This window comes from Atractosteus spatula, chromosome 1 (genome assembly GCF_055471065.1).
Source record: "Atractosteus spatula isolate fAtrSpa1 chromosome 1, fAtrSpa1.hap1, whole genome shotgun sequence".
Lineage (NCBI taxonomy): Eukaryota > Metazoa > Chordata > Actinopteri > Semionotiformes > Lepisosteidae > Atractosteus > Atractosteus spatula.
In genome coordinates this window covers 46,934,239-46,950,610 of record NC_142706.1, presented here as the reverse complement: position 1 = coordinate 46,950,610, position 16,372 = coordinate 46,934,239, and the positions used below count along the sequence as shown (strand labels likewise).

Sequence of the window (16,372 nt, the reverse complement as noted above, 5' to 3'; positions counted from 1 at the left end):
TGAAGGCAGACTACTGTCCTCTCATTAATGACTCCACCTGAGCATCAGGCCGGGCCTGACTACTGGTAGGCAACCCTAGTAAGAGGAATGTGGCCTTTGAGTGTGTGAGAAGATCAATTGGCTCACACGACTATGCCAAAGTGCCCACGGAGAACAGGGATTTTCTCATCGATCACCATTTTCTTTCCCCTCCTCTGCAGAAAAGACAGCACAGCTATGATGAAAACCTGGAAGAAGGACAGATGGGAAAAGTTCCTGTAAGGCAAGGAAAGGCAGCTGTTTCCATTTTAAGGAATGCTTAAAAACAAACAACCATATTCCCTTTGGACATGAATGGTTAAGAAACAAAAAAAAACAAACTCTCCATGTTACACTCAAGGGTTTAAAATATAAATATGTTTAATTGAAAAATGGTGTATTTGTCTATTACTGCCATAGGCTTCACAATGTCGAGGATTCATCTTGGTTGATTATTTATTGTCCTCAGCCTGAACACAAAACGAAAAACATTACTCCACAGTATTAACAAACCCACAAGCATTCTCCATCCAGGAGAAATCCTCAGCTGCATATTTTACTCACTTACAGAAAGCTCAGCCTCATGCAGACCGAGAGGTATAGCCTACATCATCTGAGCCAAGCAATCTCTAGTGTTCTGGGACATCATGGGGAGGAAGAGCTACGAGCTGGGCACAAGCAGTGAATAAGCCCAGCCCAGACTCTCGAGCCAGGAACTCCCCTCCACTTTACACTTTGGGTGCACGTGCACTTTGTTAGTGCTGACGAGGAATTCTCCATTGGAAGACTAAAAGGCTACTCACAGCAGGGACAAGGGAGCAGTGTAGAAAGAGGTCCATGGACACCTCACTTTCACATGTCTCGTTTGCTCGCATCCTGAGTGAAAAGAAAGGAGTTCCTTAGCTTAGTTTGTGAAATGAATATCTTGAATCATTCAGCAAATATGTACATGAATAATATGTGTAGCGGCAATGCTTGTTAATAAGACAGAATTAAGTGTTGCTGTGCTTTCCCAAACGAGGTCCCATCTCTCTCTTCATCTCTGTGGTGCAGCCACAGAGAAGCTATTCATGCAGGCTGATTTAAAGATGTTTTCTTTTGATAAGGGACAGCTCCCAAATGGGGATGCACTTAGCTAAGCCTGGCTATCATGATCAATGGTCATCCATTGGCGTCTATCTGTCTAGGGAGTGCCAGATGGACATCTGGACTGCATTCCTAAGTGTCAGGAGTAAGTGACTCATATCTCACCTTGATCAACCAATCAGGGACTGGTAGGGCCGAGTAACCCACGTGGGTCTCCGATGCCCATTAAACTTTCAGCCAATGAACGAGCTAAAGTTCCTTCAGGTAAAAACAGGCAACACAGAGAGCCTGTAAAGAGAATTCCAGGGAAAGAACAATTCCAGGGGTGCGAGATAATTCCAGGGCAGGACGGCCCAGGAGCAGAAGGCTCCCAAGGGCAGGACATTCTCGCAGCGCGCCTCCTGACCATCCTGAGACTCAGCCCGGACAACCACGTAACGTGTGTCCGAGTGCCAGAACTTTCCTTTGTTCTAAGAGTCGAGAGCGGAGGTTGCCACGAGTAACCAGAGGATCCACCCGAGGTTAGCATCAGCAGCAAGCCTCGTGAACAGGTAGGAACTGTGGACAGCTGAATCACTATTCAGAACTAGCGCTTCATCAGGAACGAATCAGTCTTCTTCCTGACCTGCTGGGACCCACAGTAACTTTTCTCCTGAGCACAAACTCTTGCTAGTTTCAGCCAAACCTAACTAGCCGGTCTTCAGAGAGCATCAGCAGCGCACTGTCGCAAGCCGCACAGCACAGCCTGGCACGGAGCCAGAGAGCGCGGATTGGACAGCACCAAGCCTGCAACTGCTTCTTTGTGCCTTCAGGAGATCTGAATCCCCAGAGATTGGATGAGTATTCAACTTCACTGCATTACAGCTCGAGAATTCAATTGTTATCCCAACCAGATGATATCAATTTAATTCCTAAGAGTTATGTACTTGTTTTGAGTATCTAATGTAGAAGTTGTAACCAAGTTAAATTACAAAACGGTCTAAATGAATGATATACCGAACGTATGTCCTCTTGATATATGTAACTCTTCGTAACTGATTGAATATATACCTTTTGTATTCTGCTAACCCTCACGATAAGATCTGTTAGGTTTATATGCACATTCTATGTATTAATAAATGTATCCTCGTGTATTAGTACCTGTGTGTATGCGTTGTTTGAGTTATATCGCATGGTTGGATTCTAAGGCCATTAAAAGAATCATTTTGTGACTTACTGCTACAATTAATAATTGTCCCAGTAAATGCCCAAACCCCTACAGAACTGGTGCCTCGTGAGAGCACACTACATATGTGACCGTCGCGGTTCCGCATGGGCTCCTGCCCTCCGCCACCCGTTGCGAACCCGGGTCTCCGGCATAACGCAACAGGGAACCAGCTGCATGAGCTAAAGGAGACCTCCCTCAGCCCAGGCAGCTGAGGTCCCTGCTACACGCAGGGAGGGCGATGACGTCACCGTATCCGAACTAGCTCCGCTACAATAGAGATTTTATTTTGGAGCCAAAGTATATCCAGTAATTGAAGAATACCTCAGGCAGCACAACTGTCTCTGGTCCTATAATTCTATGAGGTCCATCACTAGTCAAATTAAAAGTATGATAGTCATGTGATTGTGTTCCATCACAGCCAACTAAAAAAATAGATTGTTTACTGATTAACTGTGTGTTGAAAGAGTTCTATCATGTCTCTGTGTAATATTCTGAATTAAATCATTAATGCAAGCATGTACTGTATTGAAGGACCATAGTTCATGAAAGACAAAGGTGTATGGTGACATTAAAAATAAATACTGAAATAATATGAAAATATTTAACAGTTTATTACAGAATAAATAAAAGCAGGACAGTAGAGCATTTTTGTGTATCACTAACCTTAACATGTATAATAAAACTAAAATTGTCTTTTTATAGCAATAAGTAGTTTACTTTTTGTTCCAACATCAACATGATCTAGGCACACTGGGAAATCATGTGTATTTTTATAATCAAATGTTATATTTTTTTGTTTTTTAGCCATTTGAAATGTGATTGGAAATATCAGCATCAACCATTGTTTCGATAATTCTTAGACAAAAAGCAAAATTTAAGGACTTGAAAAATACCTGTGTGTGATTATTGACACAATGGAAAAAAGGGGAAGTTGATAAACGTCCTGTTTTCTACCAGGTTCAAGCATTTAATCAATATTGTATTTATCTCTTTCCAGTGTGACTATGGAATACAAGAATAATTTCATATTCACCACAAGAAAAGTGGATCTAGCTCTTATTTAAGCCTCCAGGACCCACATACGCGAAACAACATCTTGTTTGTCTTGAACAAATCTCAGCAATAATCACTTACACATTAATCTACTGCATCTACTTCAAGTCAAATGTAGAGCAAATAGGCACTAACTTAGTGGCTATAAATCCACTGTCCATGTCTACTTGCCTCTACAACATAAGTAAATAACCATAAAAAATCCTTTAGAACTGCAAAGAGCTTTATAACTCTGGTTTTGTTTATAGTCTGCTGCATGTTTTGTTTAGATGAACTGAATGAGAAAAGAGAAGACTTCCTCCCTATCAAAACCAATGAACAACAGGTGGCTTGGAAAGTGATACTGGTTAGTGATAACACCAGAATTGCGATGGCTTCCAAATTTAACATAACTAACAAGAATTGATGAGGGATATGTGATAAATACTTTATGTCTACTTTATATAGTAAATGCATAAATTTGAAAATACTTACTAAGAAATTATAAACACCAAGTACTAAAGTACTATTGAGAAATCTAAGGTACGATACAGCATGATTGAGATATCCAAAACATTTACAGTTATGATCATATAAAAACAAAAGTGTTAAAAAAAAATCACTCACCCGATCCATTCCATTCTCCTTATTTTTCGGACCAGTGGATTATTGAACAGTTTTCCTGAGTGTTCGGACTGTTTTTTTTCTAAAAGAATATCTTCCTCTATGTACCTTTTTTCATTCCAAAAGCCAAATAAAGCCGTCCAATAAGCATCTGACCACGTGAACTACCTTTGACCACATCTACTCTGCAACCAACCTTCATGACGACATCTCCAAATGCTAATAACCTCTGGGACGTTTACTGACAGAGACATGTGCCACTCTGTACAGAAGAGTAAACAGAACCTAATGACCACAGATAACAAGGAGTTCCTTTGCTTTTATTTCTTTCCCAGCGCACAGTTCCGCATTTCTGAAAGAGAAGGGCAAAATGCAGTGAACAAGGACATCCCTCATCTCATAGACTTCATACAACAAATACTATAGTCATGTGCATGTGTTAGACTTTGAGAGAGTTAAGAATAAGACTGTCAGTATAAGAAAGGAAACATGTACTGGCTGATTACAGGCATGGTACATTATTTTGAAGAAAACAAAGAAATGTACAGTACTTGGTTCTCAGTCGGTGTTGTGGAACAAATAATGCTCAGAGTTCCTAACTTTATCGCTCAATCAGTTAATGCTTTTGGATGTACTGTTTGCTCAAATGGCAAATACAAGATTTTCTTTGAGAAAAGGTGTCCGCAGCCCTTTTTCTTAACAAACCCAGCCCTACATTAAGGTTAACGTGTTGCTGAACCCTTTCTCTGGACAGGGCAGAACCCTAAAAAGGCCTTCTCTGACATTTTACCTGTCCAGCGTGAAGCACACGCAATAATGACAATTATGAAAAAAGCAACTTATGTCTGAGGTGTTGAGAAGAACCTCTCAGGGTCATAACCAGCCTATTTTAACAACCGAATTGTCAATATCTAACCAGGCTCTGGGGTGTGTTACAGGTGTGTTTATGTTAATGCATACAATTCAAGTCGCCCACTTAGATCACAGAACGCAGGTCTTCTTCTTATTCCACATATTAATAAAAAAAACAACTGGCAGTAAAGCCTTTAGCTACAGGGCCCCTAGTTTATGGAATAGTCTGCCAGCCTACGTACGGGATGCACAGTCAATCTCAGGATTTAATTCTAGACTGAAAACCTATAACTTCAGCCTAGCCTACTCACACCTTACATCATAGCTCATTGCAACTATGGCTGCTGGTGCTGCTGGTGCTGCTGCACATGCCACTGTGCGTCTCGGTGTTGGCCAAACTATCCTATTCTCCTCCCCACATGTCCGGATGGCGCCCAGGCTGGGCACCATCTGAGTTGGATGCTGTATCACTACCATGGATCCAAGAGGGACATCGCGAATACAGCTATTTGCTGGTCTACAGAGAACTGCATGGAGTTCTGGCACGCAGAAGGACATGATGGAAGGCTTAATATGCCACATTTAGTAGTTTTTTAGAATTGTATTACCTGTAGTGTTATCTTTAAAAAATCATTAAAAATAAAGAAAACTTTCATAACCCAAAGCAAGGTTGTATAAGGTGAGGGGGGCTACCTGGCGTCTAAAACACTTGGTTGGTAGCAGCGTTGTGAATGTTGTGCTTGAAATGTAATTGACTCGTGAATAGCACCCTCCTATCCCCACATACTGCCTATCTAATGGTGCCATATTGAAACAATTATAAAAAATAAAGAAAAGTTTTACAACCCAAAGCAAGGTTGTATAAGCTGAGGGGGGCTATCTGCTGTGTAAAACACTTGGTTGCAGTATTGTGAATGTTATGCTTAAAAAGCTATTGAGTCATGAAGACCCCCCTTGCATTGTGGGTGCTGTGGTTTAAATGTTATTGGCTTGTGAACAGCATCCCCCTATCCCAGTGCATAGTGCCACATTAAATAAAAGCACGAGAAAGAGATTCACAACGCAAAGCTATGTCAGTCTTCTGTGTAAAAAAACCGGTTTGAACATCATGGGTGCTGTTTTTAATAAGCTGCCGAGTAAAGAATATTGTAACGCTTACGGCCGACAGGTACTGTGTAAGAGCCGGCTTACCAGAGCAGGTGACGTCACCGCCCTTCCCAGTAATAGCAGGACCACAGCCCCTGGGTTCGAGCCCCCGACGATGGGGGGCCGACCTAATGGGGCAAGGGCGCCCGCCTGAGCCCCCGTTGCGTTACAATATGAATTTTCCCGCTGTCAGCAGCATTCTGTATAAAGTTGACCCTTACCTGAATGAAAACAGGACATAAAGAAGGGGTTTCAGAAATCAAACAAAGCTTTATTCCCGTGCTTAGTCTGGGTAATTGGAGACTGCGCTGTTCTGCTTCCTATGGTGATATACGGGTTGTTCGCACGAAGCCGTGTTGAGCAGTATTTCTCGCGTTGTGAACGTGTGTACACAGCGGTCCCCCCGGGTTCCAGTTAGTGCGTAATTACGCATCGATAAAAAAAACGGAGGTTTACAAAAAGAGAATTAGCTCACCGATGGTTTTATGTGGAGGGTGTGAAAATTTTTAACAAGTAGAGCTCTTTAAAATGCGTTTGGTTTGAAGGCTTTCTCTGTTTCCCTTGCGAGGATATGGACATAAGAATATTCGTGCGTGGTCAAAGAAATTGCGTAAAAACGACTTAGTGAAGGCTGTGAAAAGAGTCACAATGTACTTTGTACACACAGCAAGTGTTTTCGTAACTCTAGGTGGTTTCGTGAAGACGCTACAGGTGTGTCAAAATCATTTTCGAACTTCAAGCTAACTTTACCCCGGTCTTTCATATCACCCATGTCTGTTGATAAATAAAGCCTATATAGCGCTTTTTACTGTATAAACAGAGATACATTGCTCTTTTTTGCATATTGGATAGTAGTTTTCCCCTACTTCTGATAATAAGTCCATATATGTTTAAAATACCTTTTAAAGGAAATGACATTTTTGTACCCTACCCCGGTGCCTTTCCAGCAAAAAACTGGAGAAAACGCAATCAAATCACACATATTTTACAAATTATTCTAAAATACACTTTACCGTGTAAAAGGAATTTCCTCTCTAATGATGTTGACAGAAAAAAAGAAAGCGGCACAAAACCGTAGTTTATTACACAGTTAACTAGTCAGCAAGTCAGCGAAGTCACAAGCCTATATCACTTGAGCAAACTCAGCACAAATCTATTTTCCTCTCATGCCGGGAGCGAGGGAGTACTGTGACGTCATATTTCAGCGACCCGTAAACCATAAACTACGGAAAGGTAAATGTGCTTTAAATATTTGCTGTAAAACTATACAACAGTGTATTTTCTTGATGAGAACAACATCTGTATTACTTTTCACTTTAAACAAAGGTTTTCGATTTACTCTTGGGGTTTCAAAATGCAAACGGTACTACAAGGTACCTCTTCATTTCATTCATTCATTTCATGACCTTCACAGGTAAGATCGCTATATAATGATTAAAACGAACCCTTATTTGTTTGTTTGTTTTTTTTAATTCTGGAAGAATAATACTAAGGACCACGGTGATAGCAGTGAAACAATAAACAATTCCCCGTTAACTGTAACAGACCAGAATGGAATCGATTCATTATGATAGCGATATTATGATAATGAAATATGCAAACGAATTAAAATGAACAGGTCAACATGGTAAAAAAAACCTGCCTGTTGTGAGTCCTGGAACCCTAATTAAATATAACCTGTTATTACTGTAATGTCTATTCGTCCATTTATTTTTGTACGAACGCCGTGACGAAAATAAGGCATTCGCGCTCTGGAGTCAATCAGGAGAAAAACAACCAGCTACATTCCGAGACAAAGGAATTTCCTACACTGACAGGCTGAAAGAACTAAGCCTTTTTAGTCCTGAACAGAGACGATTATATGGTAACCTGATTAAAGAATTTAATATCCTCAAAACATTGACTTCTTCCAAATCAACAAGGGAACGTGAAGCCGAGGAGGTTTGGGTGGGTAGGCTGCGAAGGAACAAGTAATAGGTTTATTCCATGCTGAAAAGAGAAGAAAGAAAACACAACGTTTCGGCCGTGGAACCTCACACCTGAAAAAGGCTTCACGGCCGAAACGCTGTGTTTTCTTTCTTCTCTTTTCAGCATGGAATAAACCTATTGTTCCTATGAAGCAGAGGGGGCAGGTGTGTCTAAACTCAAGAGCCTGAGGTGGGATCCGGAGTATAAACTAGTCAGCCATTCTGTTAAAACTGAAGCAATTCCCTCATCTCATTTGTAATTTTTCTTAACGTATTTATGTTGAACAACATAAAGGTTTGTTCCACACTTCCACAACAGTTAGTGTAAAGAACAACATCTTGTTATTGATCTTCAATGCACTTTTTTTTTTACCAAACTCCCTGTATGTAAAATAATGTTGTTACCAAGCATGTCTACCTGCTCCAAATGCTGAAGCTGAAAGGGAGACAAACTAAAAACTAATAATAATATAATAATTCCTTAAAATTATATAGTGCTTTACAGGTAATAGGGACTCCCCTCCACCACCATCAACGACCTGGATGATGAGACGGCAGCCATAGTGTGCCAGAACACTCACCACACATCAGACATCAGTAGGGAGGAGAACAGTGATGAAGCCAGTTCATAGATGGGGATTATAAGGAGGCCTTGATCCGTAAAGGACAGGGGGGAAATTTGACCAAGACATTGGGGTAACACCCCTACTCTTTTCGAGAAATGCCCTGGGATTTTTAATGATCACAAGGAGTCGGGACTTTGGTTTTACTTCTCATCCAAAGGGCGGTCCTTTTTTACAGTATAGTGTCCCTGTCACTATACTGGGACATTAGGACCCACACAGACCGCAGTAGAGTGAGCGCCCCCTGCTGGCCTCTCTAACACCTCTTCCAGCAGCAACCTTAGTTTTTCCCAGGAAGTCTCCCATCCAGGTACTGACCAGGCTCACACCTGCTGCCAGTTGTGAGTTGCAGGGTGATGTAACTGCTGGCTAATCGAATGTAGTAATGTCTTTATTGTAAACGTGGCATTTTTAGGAAGGGTAAGTACAGTTGTTTTATCTGGTCCATGTTTTTCTTTCAGCTTGTGCCTCATGCTTTGGCAGAGTAGAGCCGGCCTGTTAATGGCAGCACTTCCAAGGCCCTGCACAAGAAGGGCTTTAAAGATGGCCTGCACTGCCTCCTTCCGTGACCAAAGACTGCCCAGCAGGGAGGGGATCTGTCTCTCCAGATCTCCGGGCAGCGCGCTGCTGCAGAGCAGGACCCTGGTTTCTGCGGCTTCGGCTGCCTCAGCCGGTCCCAGCTGGTACGAGAGCCTCGCGGACTCGGCGCCCGTCCACCTGATGGAGGGGCTCCTGGCGGTGAGCCAGCAGGCCACGGGGCTGCCATGGTGGGCTAGCATCGCGTGCACCACAGTGGCCCTGAGGACAGCAGTCACGCTCCCCCTGGGCACCTACCAGATGGCCATCATAGCGAAGGTCTGTTTCAAAGCAAGCGTTCCGTGTCGACTTTAAACTTTGCCTGAACCCATCATTTTCACTAATCTGTTTTGAATATGTCCGTATTAATAATTTCTTACACATATATAGCACTTTTCTGGGCTCTCCACTCAAAGCACTTAACAAGTAATGGGGACTCCCCTCCACCAACACCAGTGTGTAGCCCCACCTGGATGATGCGACTGCAGCCATAGTGCACCAGTACGCTCACCACACACCAGCTATCAGTGGGGAGGCGAACAGAGTGATGAAGCCACTTTGTAGATAGGGATTATTAGGAGGCCATAATTGGTAAAGACCAGGGGGAAATTCGGCCAGGGTTACATCTCTGCTCTTTTTGAGAAACACCCTGGGACTTTAATGATCACAGAGAGTCAGAACCTCTCTTTTATGTCTCATTCAAAGGACGACACCTTTTTACAGTATAGTGTCCCTGTCACTATACTGGAGCATTAGAATAGTGGCCCAGTATAGTGACCATACACAGACTGTGGGGTGAGTGCCCCCTACTGGCCCCATTAACACCACCTCCAGCAGTATCCTTAGTTTTTCCCCAGTCAGTCTCCCATCCAGGTACTGATCAGGCTCACACCTGCTGAGCTTCAGTGGGTTGCCAGTTGTGAGTTGTAGGGTGATGTGGCTGTAATCAGCATTTTGACTGGAAACTCTCAAAGAGGGCAAAATTAGGCCCCTGCAGTCCTGGCTGAGGGAGAACAGATAGTAAATGATTGACTTTAACTCCACCACAGTGAGGATTGTCAAGAAGAGCTTGTGCATTCAGTAGTGTTCAGAGCTCCTTGTGGACAGCAACATGCTCTAAAGGGAAACTGCCCATCCATATGAAAGGAAGGAACACATGAAAGCTGCGATCAGGGGAGCCTGCACCTTGCTGTTTCTCTGTGGTTGAAGGAATGTAAAATGCCAGAGAATCTGGATGATCCTCAGACGCAACCAGTCCAGAAACAGACTCTGCTGCGGAAAGTGAATCAAAGTTAAAGTTGGCTTGCAAAAGAATCTCCGTCTGAAGCAATGCAATTCTTATTAATGTATTAATGTAAAGCAATTACTAGCTGCAAAGAACAGCAGTCGTTGGTCAATATTATGCTGACTTGCTGGCCCAGCTGCATACAGCCATCTACGAGAAACAGTGGGAGCTGCTTGACAGTCGGTGTCCTTCTGCTGTTTGGCAGTGTGCCATCTTAAAATCAAGGTTTCAGGATGTGGAATCTGAGCTGTGTTAAGAGGAGCAGCCAGAAGATCTCTAGGTTTAACACAGAATACAGTTTCTGAAGCAGAAGTGGGCTGGGTGTAGCAATAAAGGGTGACTGTAATGTCATGAAATATTTTTATTTCTTCTTATATACCTTTGGCAGCAGAACCTACAGAAAGTTCCCGCTATATTACAAGCTGAGACTTTGCTGGAACTATAAAAAAGCTTTTCCAGGTAATGTAACATTTTTTCGGTCTTTTCACCAGCCAGATTGAGTCATTGCAAGTTGAAATTGGAGAGCTAGCCAAGCGTCTACGATATGAGGTCTCCGTCCGGGCCAAACAGCTGGGCTGGTCTGAGAAAGTCGCTCGGTAAGAAATCGCCTTGCATGTTGGCACCAAAAGCCATTGAAAGAGCATGTTACAATATCTTAGTCTGTGGTAATGTTCCTCTGTTTAATTTGTAAATTGGTGTGTAAGATTTCTGTTTGTTCAAGCCTTTCTGTGGTACTTTTAGTATCCAGTAATTTAAGCCATTTGGGATTTTTATTGCAAATAAGAAAAGTTAACTGTGTAATTGGTTTGCTGTAAAGGTTTTTAGATATGACACCTCATAATAAATATCAAATCTCTTTTTATACATTCTGTTAAATCTTTCTTTTCACTGATGGGCTTTTCAGTAGTTTGATCAAATTCGAAATGAGACAACGATTTGAAATAGCATCTCATACTTAATACTTTAGTGTTCAGCATTAACTTGAGGAAATGACTGGTCAGTTCTGCCGAAACCCTTGTTCTCACTTATGAGGAATGAAACATGGAGCTGCTGTAAGGCTGCAGTTGCTGTGGAGGAAGAAGATGTACCTGTAGAAAAGGTGATCACAGAGCTGTGGGCAGCACGCACCACATTATAAGTGGGAGAGCCGAGATGTGAGATTACTGTTTGACCTTTTCTCATTCTTCTGTTTAACAACACCATATGTGTTAATATTAAACAAATCCAGCAAATAGATCACATTTTAATGGGTAAGCCTTTTCCTGATCAAGGCAGATCCGTATACTGAGAACATTTAGGGGAATTCCCATTCTGAGTTTTCAGAATCCTTTGATTTGCGGTGCAACAGTGAAATCTGATCAAAGTGGGGCTGAAGAAAAGAAGAGCTGCTGAATATATCTTAACGAGATTTTAAAACCGGATTGTTCAATTTATGACTGAGCCTTATTCAGCATAAGGACTGCCAAGTAGAAGTTCACAGTGGCTGGGTAGCCCTGAGCTGGCCAGAGGAATACCTCCTCTCCTGCTTCCTGCCAATGGTGATGTCAGACAGCTACACATGTCTCGTCCAATGGCTGCGAACGCTCCAGGAAGGAAGTGTGAGCTCAGCAGCATGTGAAATGGCCGATGGCTCAGACAGCTGGACGCATGGGAGGAACATACACGCAGGTCCGCATTATGTAGGTGCATTTCAAGCTGAGGGGATATAGGGCAAATAAAACTCTGCGTGTCAAAAATCAAAGTAAAATGAAGATTATAGCCGAGCAGTGTGTGCTGCTCATGCTATGTGCTTTCACAAATACGGACACACATTTCACAAATATGACAAATGCATATTAAAATGTAGTGGCTTACACTGAGGAAGGGTGTCCTAAATCCCAGCAATGTGATGACTGTGGTGTCATCACAGAGGTTTTCATAAGATTTTTTTGCCCCGGCAGCAAATTGCTATTAATCAGAGCAACATCCAGTCACATTTTGAGAACTTTCACACAGAAATACAATTAATAGGTGCTGGAGGAATACTATTGTTCCTCTTTTTTCCTTTTAAGTCAAACGTATCAATAGGCATGTTAGATAATTTATAAGGTAGTTGGACATTTTATTTATTTTCTTCTTTTTTAAAGTGATTCTTCCATTGATTATCAATGTATATTAATGACCCAACCTTCATAAAATGATCACAGTCCAGGCAGTTGTGGTTTTCATTGTTATTTGCTGTTTATTCACCTGAATTTTACAGTCTTGTGACTCATTAACCTTGCCGATTGTACATTGCCTGAAACTTGTCTCTTGGAAAATCGACTTCATAAATAATAGAATTATTGTTACTTTATTTAACACTTCCAGTTTAGTTGGTTTTTTTCTCGTGTCCAGTGTGGAGGGCCTGTCTGGTTTTCTAAATTGTCCTGGACGTACAGTAAGACCCATTTTCTCTGTCGCTCAGGTACCATTTCAGGAAGAACTTGCGCCGCATCGTGTCTGAACTGTACGTGCGAGACAACTGCCACCCGGTGAAAGCCAGCCTCCTGATCTGGGTTCAGATCCCCATGTGGGTGTTTCTGTCGCTCGCTCTGCGCAACATGAGTCTGGGAGTGAGCGACTCCTCTAGAGGTACCTGGGGGCAGTGCATTTCATTCATTCTGCTCAATGTGTGTGTAGATACCTACCTGTATCGCAAAACAGGGAAAAACTGCTACTGTGGAAAAATGCATGCAAATGATTACAGATTAGAATCTCAGGGATATTATGGATCGAAGCCTTTCTTCACATGTGCGAATGTAAAGTAAATGCTATAGCTTTGCTCATTATGTTTCAGCTTCTGTAAACCCCAATCTTTGGTTGTTTCACAGCTTTTCAATCAGAGCTCGCAGCTGGGGGCGCCCTTTGGTTTCCTGATCTCACACTGCCTGATCCCACCTGGATAATGCCAGTTTCCTTAGGACTGGTCAACTTGATCATTGTAGAGGTACATTTCCTACACTCAGGATACTCAGCACCTTACATTAACCCCATCAAGCCTAACAACTCTTTTCTGATTCAACTAATTTGTTTTCTTACAGAGTTAGTGAACATTCCTTCTTAGGAGATAAAAGGAGAAAGGACAGATCTTCTAATCTGTGTAGACAAGACTCCTGATTTTATTTCACCACTAAATCAAACTATGTTATGTCTGAACTGTATAACGATATTAAGAGGTTGGCACAGTGGCGCAGTGGTTAGCATTGCTGCCTCACAGCACTGGGGCCCTGGGTTCCACTGGGGTGCTGTCTGTGTGGAGTTCGTATGTGCTCCCTGTGTTTGTATGGGTTGGTTTTCTCCAAGTGCTCTGGTTTCTAAGGACAGGCCATAGACATACTGGTCGGTTCATTGGCTTCTGGGAAAACTGGCCCTTGTTTGTCTGTGTGTGCGTGTGTCTTTTCTTGGGTGTTTCCTGCCTTGTGCCCATTGCTTGATGGGATAGGCTCCAGCTCCCCTGTGACCCTGAATTGGAAGAGGCAGTCAAAAATGGATGGATAGATCAATGTTACAATTCTTTTGTGGGAAACTTGAATCTCCTTTTAATATCCAGATAAATGTTCACGTGCTGGATGGAGTTTTCTTTTTTTTCATCCCCTTTTAGATTTTCTCTTTACGGAGAACTGAAGTGTCCAGGTTCCAGAAGTACATCACCAATTTTATCCGTGGGATTTCGTTGGTGATGATACCAATTGCAGCTACTGTGCCCTCGGTGAGTATGACATTCCCCTCTTGAGTTCCAGAACTGAGTCTCTGTGGTGCTGAGTGCCGAGTGTTGCACAGTTATTTTTGGAGGTCTTCGCCTCCCCCACCAATAATGTCACATTTTAATGAATTACAAGTAATGTGTTTTTGTTTTTGTCACGAGAGCCGTTTTTGACTCCCGCTGAGTGCGTTATTAAAGAAACTATGCGGACGGTATAATCCGTAAAAGACGACGGAGAAAGGTACAAGATGCACCAGGAAATAATAGAAACTAATGATAACTAAAAGGGGTGGAGCGCCCTCTAGAGGAGTGATGAGGAACGTAACAGTTTTCAACTGATCAAACTGAACACTGTTTTGTGTACAAGATATTGGATGTCAGTGTAATTTGCTAATTGCATATATACTTAGTCCTATATATATATTTTGCCAGCACACAGTATGTTTTGCCTTTTCACACCTGGCAATTAAGGTTGCTGCAGGAAGAGGTGTTAGTGGGGCATTTAGGAGGTGCTCACCCTGCAGCCTGTGTGGGTCCTAATGCCTCAGTATAGTGACAGGGACTATAAAAAGGTGCCGTCCTTCGGATGAGACGTAAAACAGAGGTCCTAAATCTCTGTGGTCACTAAAAATCCCAGGGTGTTTCCCGAAAAGAGTAGGGATGTTACCCCGGAGTGTTGGCCAAACTTCCCCCTGGCCTTTACCAGTCATGGCCTCCAAGTAATCCCCATCTATGAACTGGCTTCATCATTCTGTTCTCCACCCCACTAAACCTGATGTCAGGTGAGCATACTGGTGCACTATGGCTGCCGTCACATCATCCAGGTGGGATGTACAGTGCTGTGGCATTACGCGGGGGGCGTGTCTAGTGTGGAGGCACCTCTTCCTCTTTAGACTCTACCCTTAGATTGCAGTACAATTTCGGTGTCTTGCGTTACCTTTTACTTCAGTTATTCTACCTTGTGCTTTGATCATTTAATAATTTCTCTACCTTGGTTTGATCATCGTATAACGTGAATTGAATGCATTAACTGATTTAATTTGTTTCTACCATTCTACATGAGTTTTCATTTTAAGCATTTTATGCTTCTTTTGTTCCGCGGATGAGGGCCTTGGACTGGTGTCAGCTAAATGACTTTGTTTTCCTCAACTGGGTGCGCCCAGGACGGTGTGATGTGCTCTTCCGTGTTGACCTTGTCTTGCTCTTCCAGTGACGTCTGACCCTGAATGCTGCGGTTTCTGTTTGTCCAAGCTGCTGCTCTTGTTTAGTCTGACGTCCTGTGTGCTTCCTCTCCTGCAGTCCATGGCCCTGTACTGGCTGAGCTCCAGCTGCGTTGGCCTGGGGCACAACCTGCTGCTGCGCTCCCCGCGTTTCCGCAGGATCTGCCGGATCCCCCCCAGCCGAGGCGACTCGGAGACTCCGTACAGAGACCTCGCCTCCGCCTTTGTCACCAAATACTTCAAGTAGCCCTGGTGCCGGGCCACCGCGAAGGACCGCTCTGCTGTACGATTCATTTCCTGATTTTAAACTCTTACGGAGCTGGCTTTCCCAGTGGAATACACACATCCCTCTTGAAAAATAATCCAGAGAATCTAATTTTCTGAGGATTCAACAGGCCAAAGTCTCACGAAAGTAAAAAAAACAAACCTCTGTAGGGTTTTGTGTTTGGCTTTGGTGGAAGTCTGACGTTAACTTATTTACACAACGCCTGTATATGGTATGTTAATACCATGGAAGACTGGAAAGCCTGACTGCAGGAGACATTTTATTAATGTGGGAGTGTTGAATGGATTGGAATGTGTGTTGAGTACATAATGTAAAAACTAAAGGAAGCTAGCTGTTGAGAAAGGCAGGGATTCAGTGTCTTTGGAATTTTTGGCAACTGACCAATTCCCATCCCTAAACAAAAAGTTTCACATGAGAATGCTTTTAGTTTTGCAGTACTGTCCAGCATAAGACCTTTAGGAATATTCCATGTCCTTTTTATGTCTTTCCCCCCAGAAAACGATGCTTAAGAAAATAACCTTTTTTCACAAGCACACCTCTTTAAAGGTGTTTGGTTCGTGTGAAGTGTAAATTCAATCAATCCTCGATTTTGAAGATAAAACTTCTTTGTTCTCGTTTGGTCCGAAATTAAACTGGTATACTGCGTTTTACTTTATTCTTGAACTGAGTGGTTCTGTTCAACATCCAACTGTCTTCTTGTGTTGGGAGAGTTTAAGAAACTTAACA

General features: G+C 42.7%; 2 protein-coding genes across 3 annotated transcripts in view; one reads left to right on the top strand and one right to left on the bottom strand.

The window, feature by feature from the left end:
- Positions 1–7,076, bottom strand: part of stra6l (STRA6-like) — a 28,287-nt gene extending 21,211 nt beyond the window's left edge. The window contains exons 1-5 of the mRNA XM_088923754.1: positions 6,979–7,076; positions 6,011–6,186; positions 3,971–4,319; positions 822–894; positions 127–227 (exon numbers count right to left, since the gene is read on the bottom strand). Of these exons, the coding sequence (XP_088779880.1) occupies positions 127–227; positions 822–894; positions 3,971–3,984 (188 nt within the window). The 5' untranslated portion in view covers positions 3,985–4,319; positions 6,011–6,186; positions 6,979–7,076. The remainder of the gene's footprint in view (positions 1–126; positions 228–821; positions 895–3,970; positions 4,320–6,010; positions 6,187–6,978) is intronic.
- Positions 7,077–7,144: 68 nt separating this feature from the next.
- On the top strand, positions 7,145–16,298 carry cox18 (cytochrome c oxidase assembly factor COX18). 2 transcript variants are annotated; one of them, XM_088913687.1, is made up of 7 exons: positions 7,145–7,198; positions 9,017–9,410; positions 10,912–11,012; positions 12,863–13,029; positions 13,269–13,384; positions 14,039–14,146; positions 15,440–16,298. In XM_088913687.1, exons 2-7 carry the CDS (start codon positions 9,027–9,029, stop codon positions 15,605–15,607), a joined length of 1,044 nt encoding a protein of 347 aa, XP_088769813.1. In that variant the 5' UTR covers positions 7,145–7,198; positions 9,017–9,026; the 3' UTR covers positions 15,608–16,298. The 2 variants fall into 2 exon arrangements, with proteins under 2 accessions (XP_088769813.1, XP_088769804.1); XM_088913678.1 differs by having other exon boundaries at positions 7,180–7,379.
- Positions 16,299–16,372: the final 74 nt, after the last annotated feature.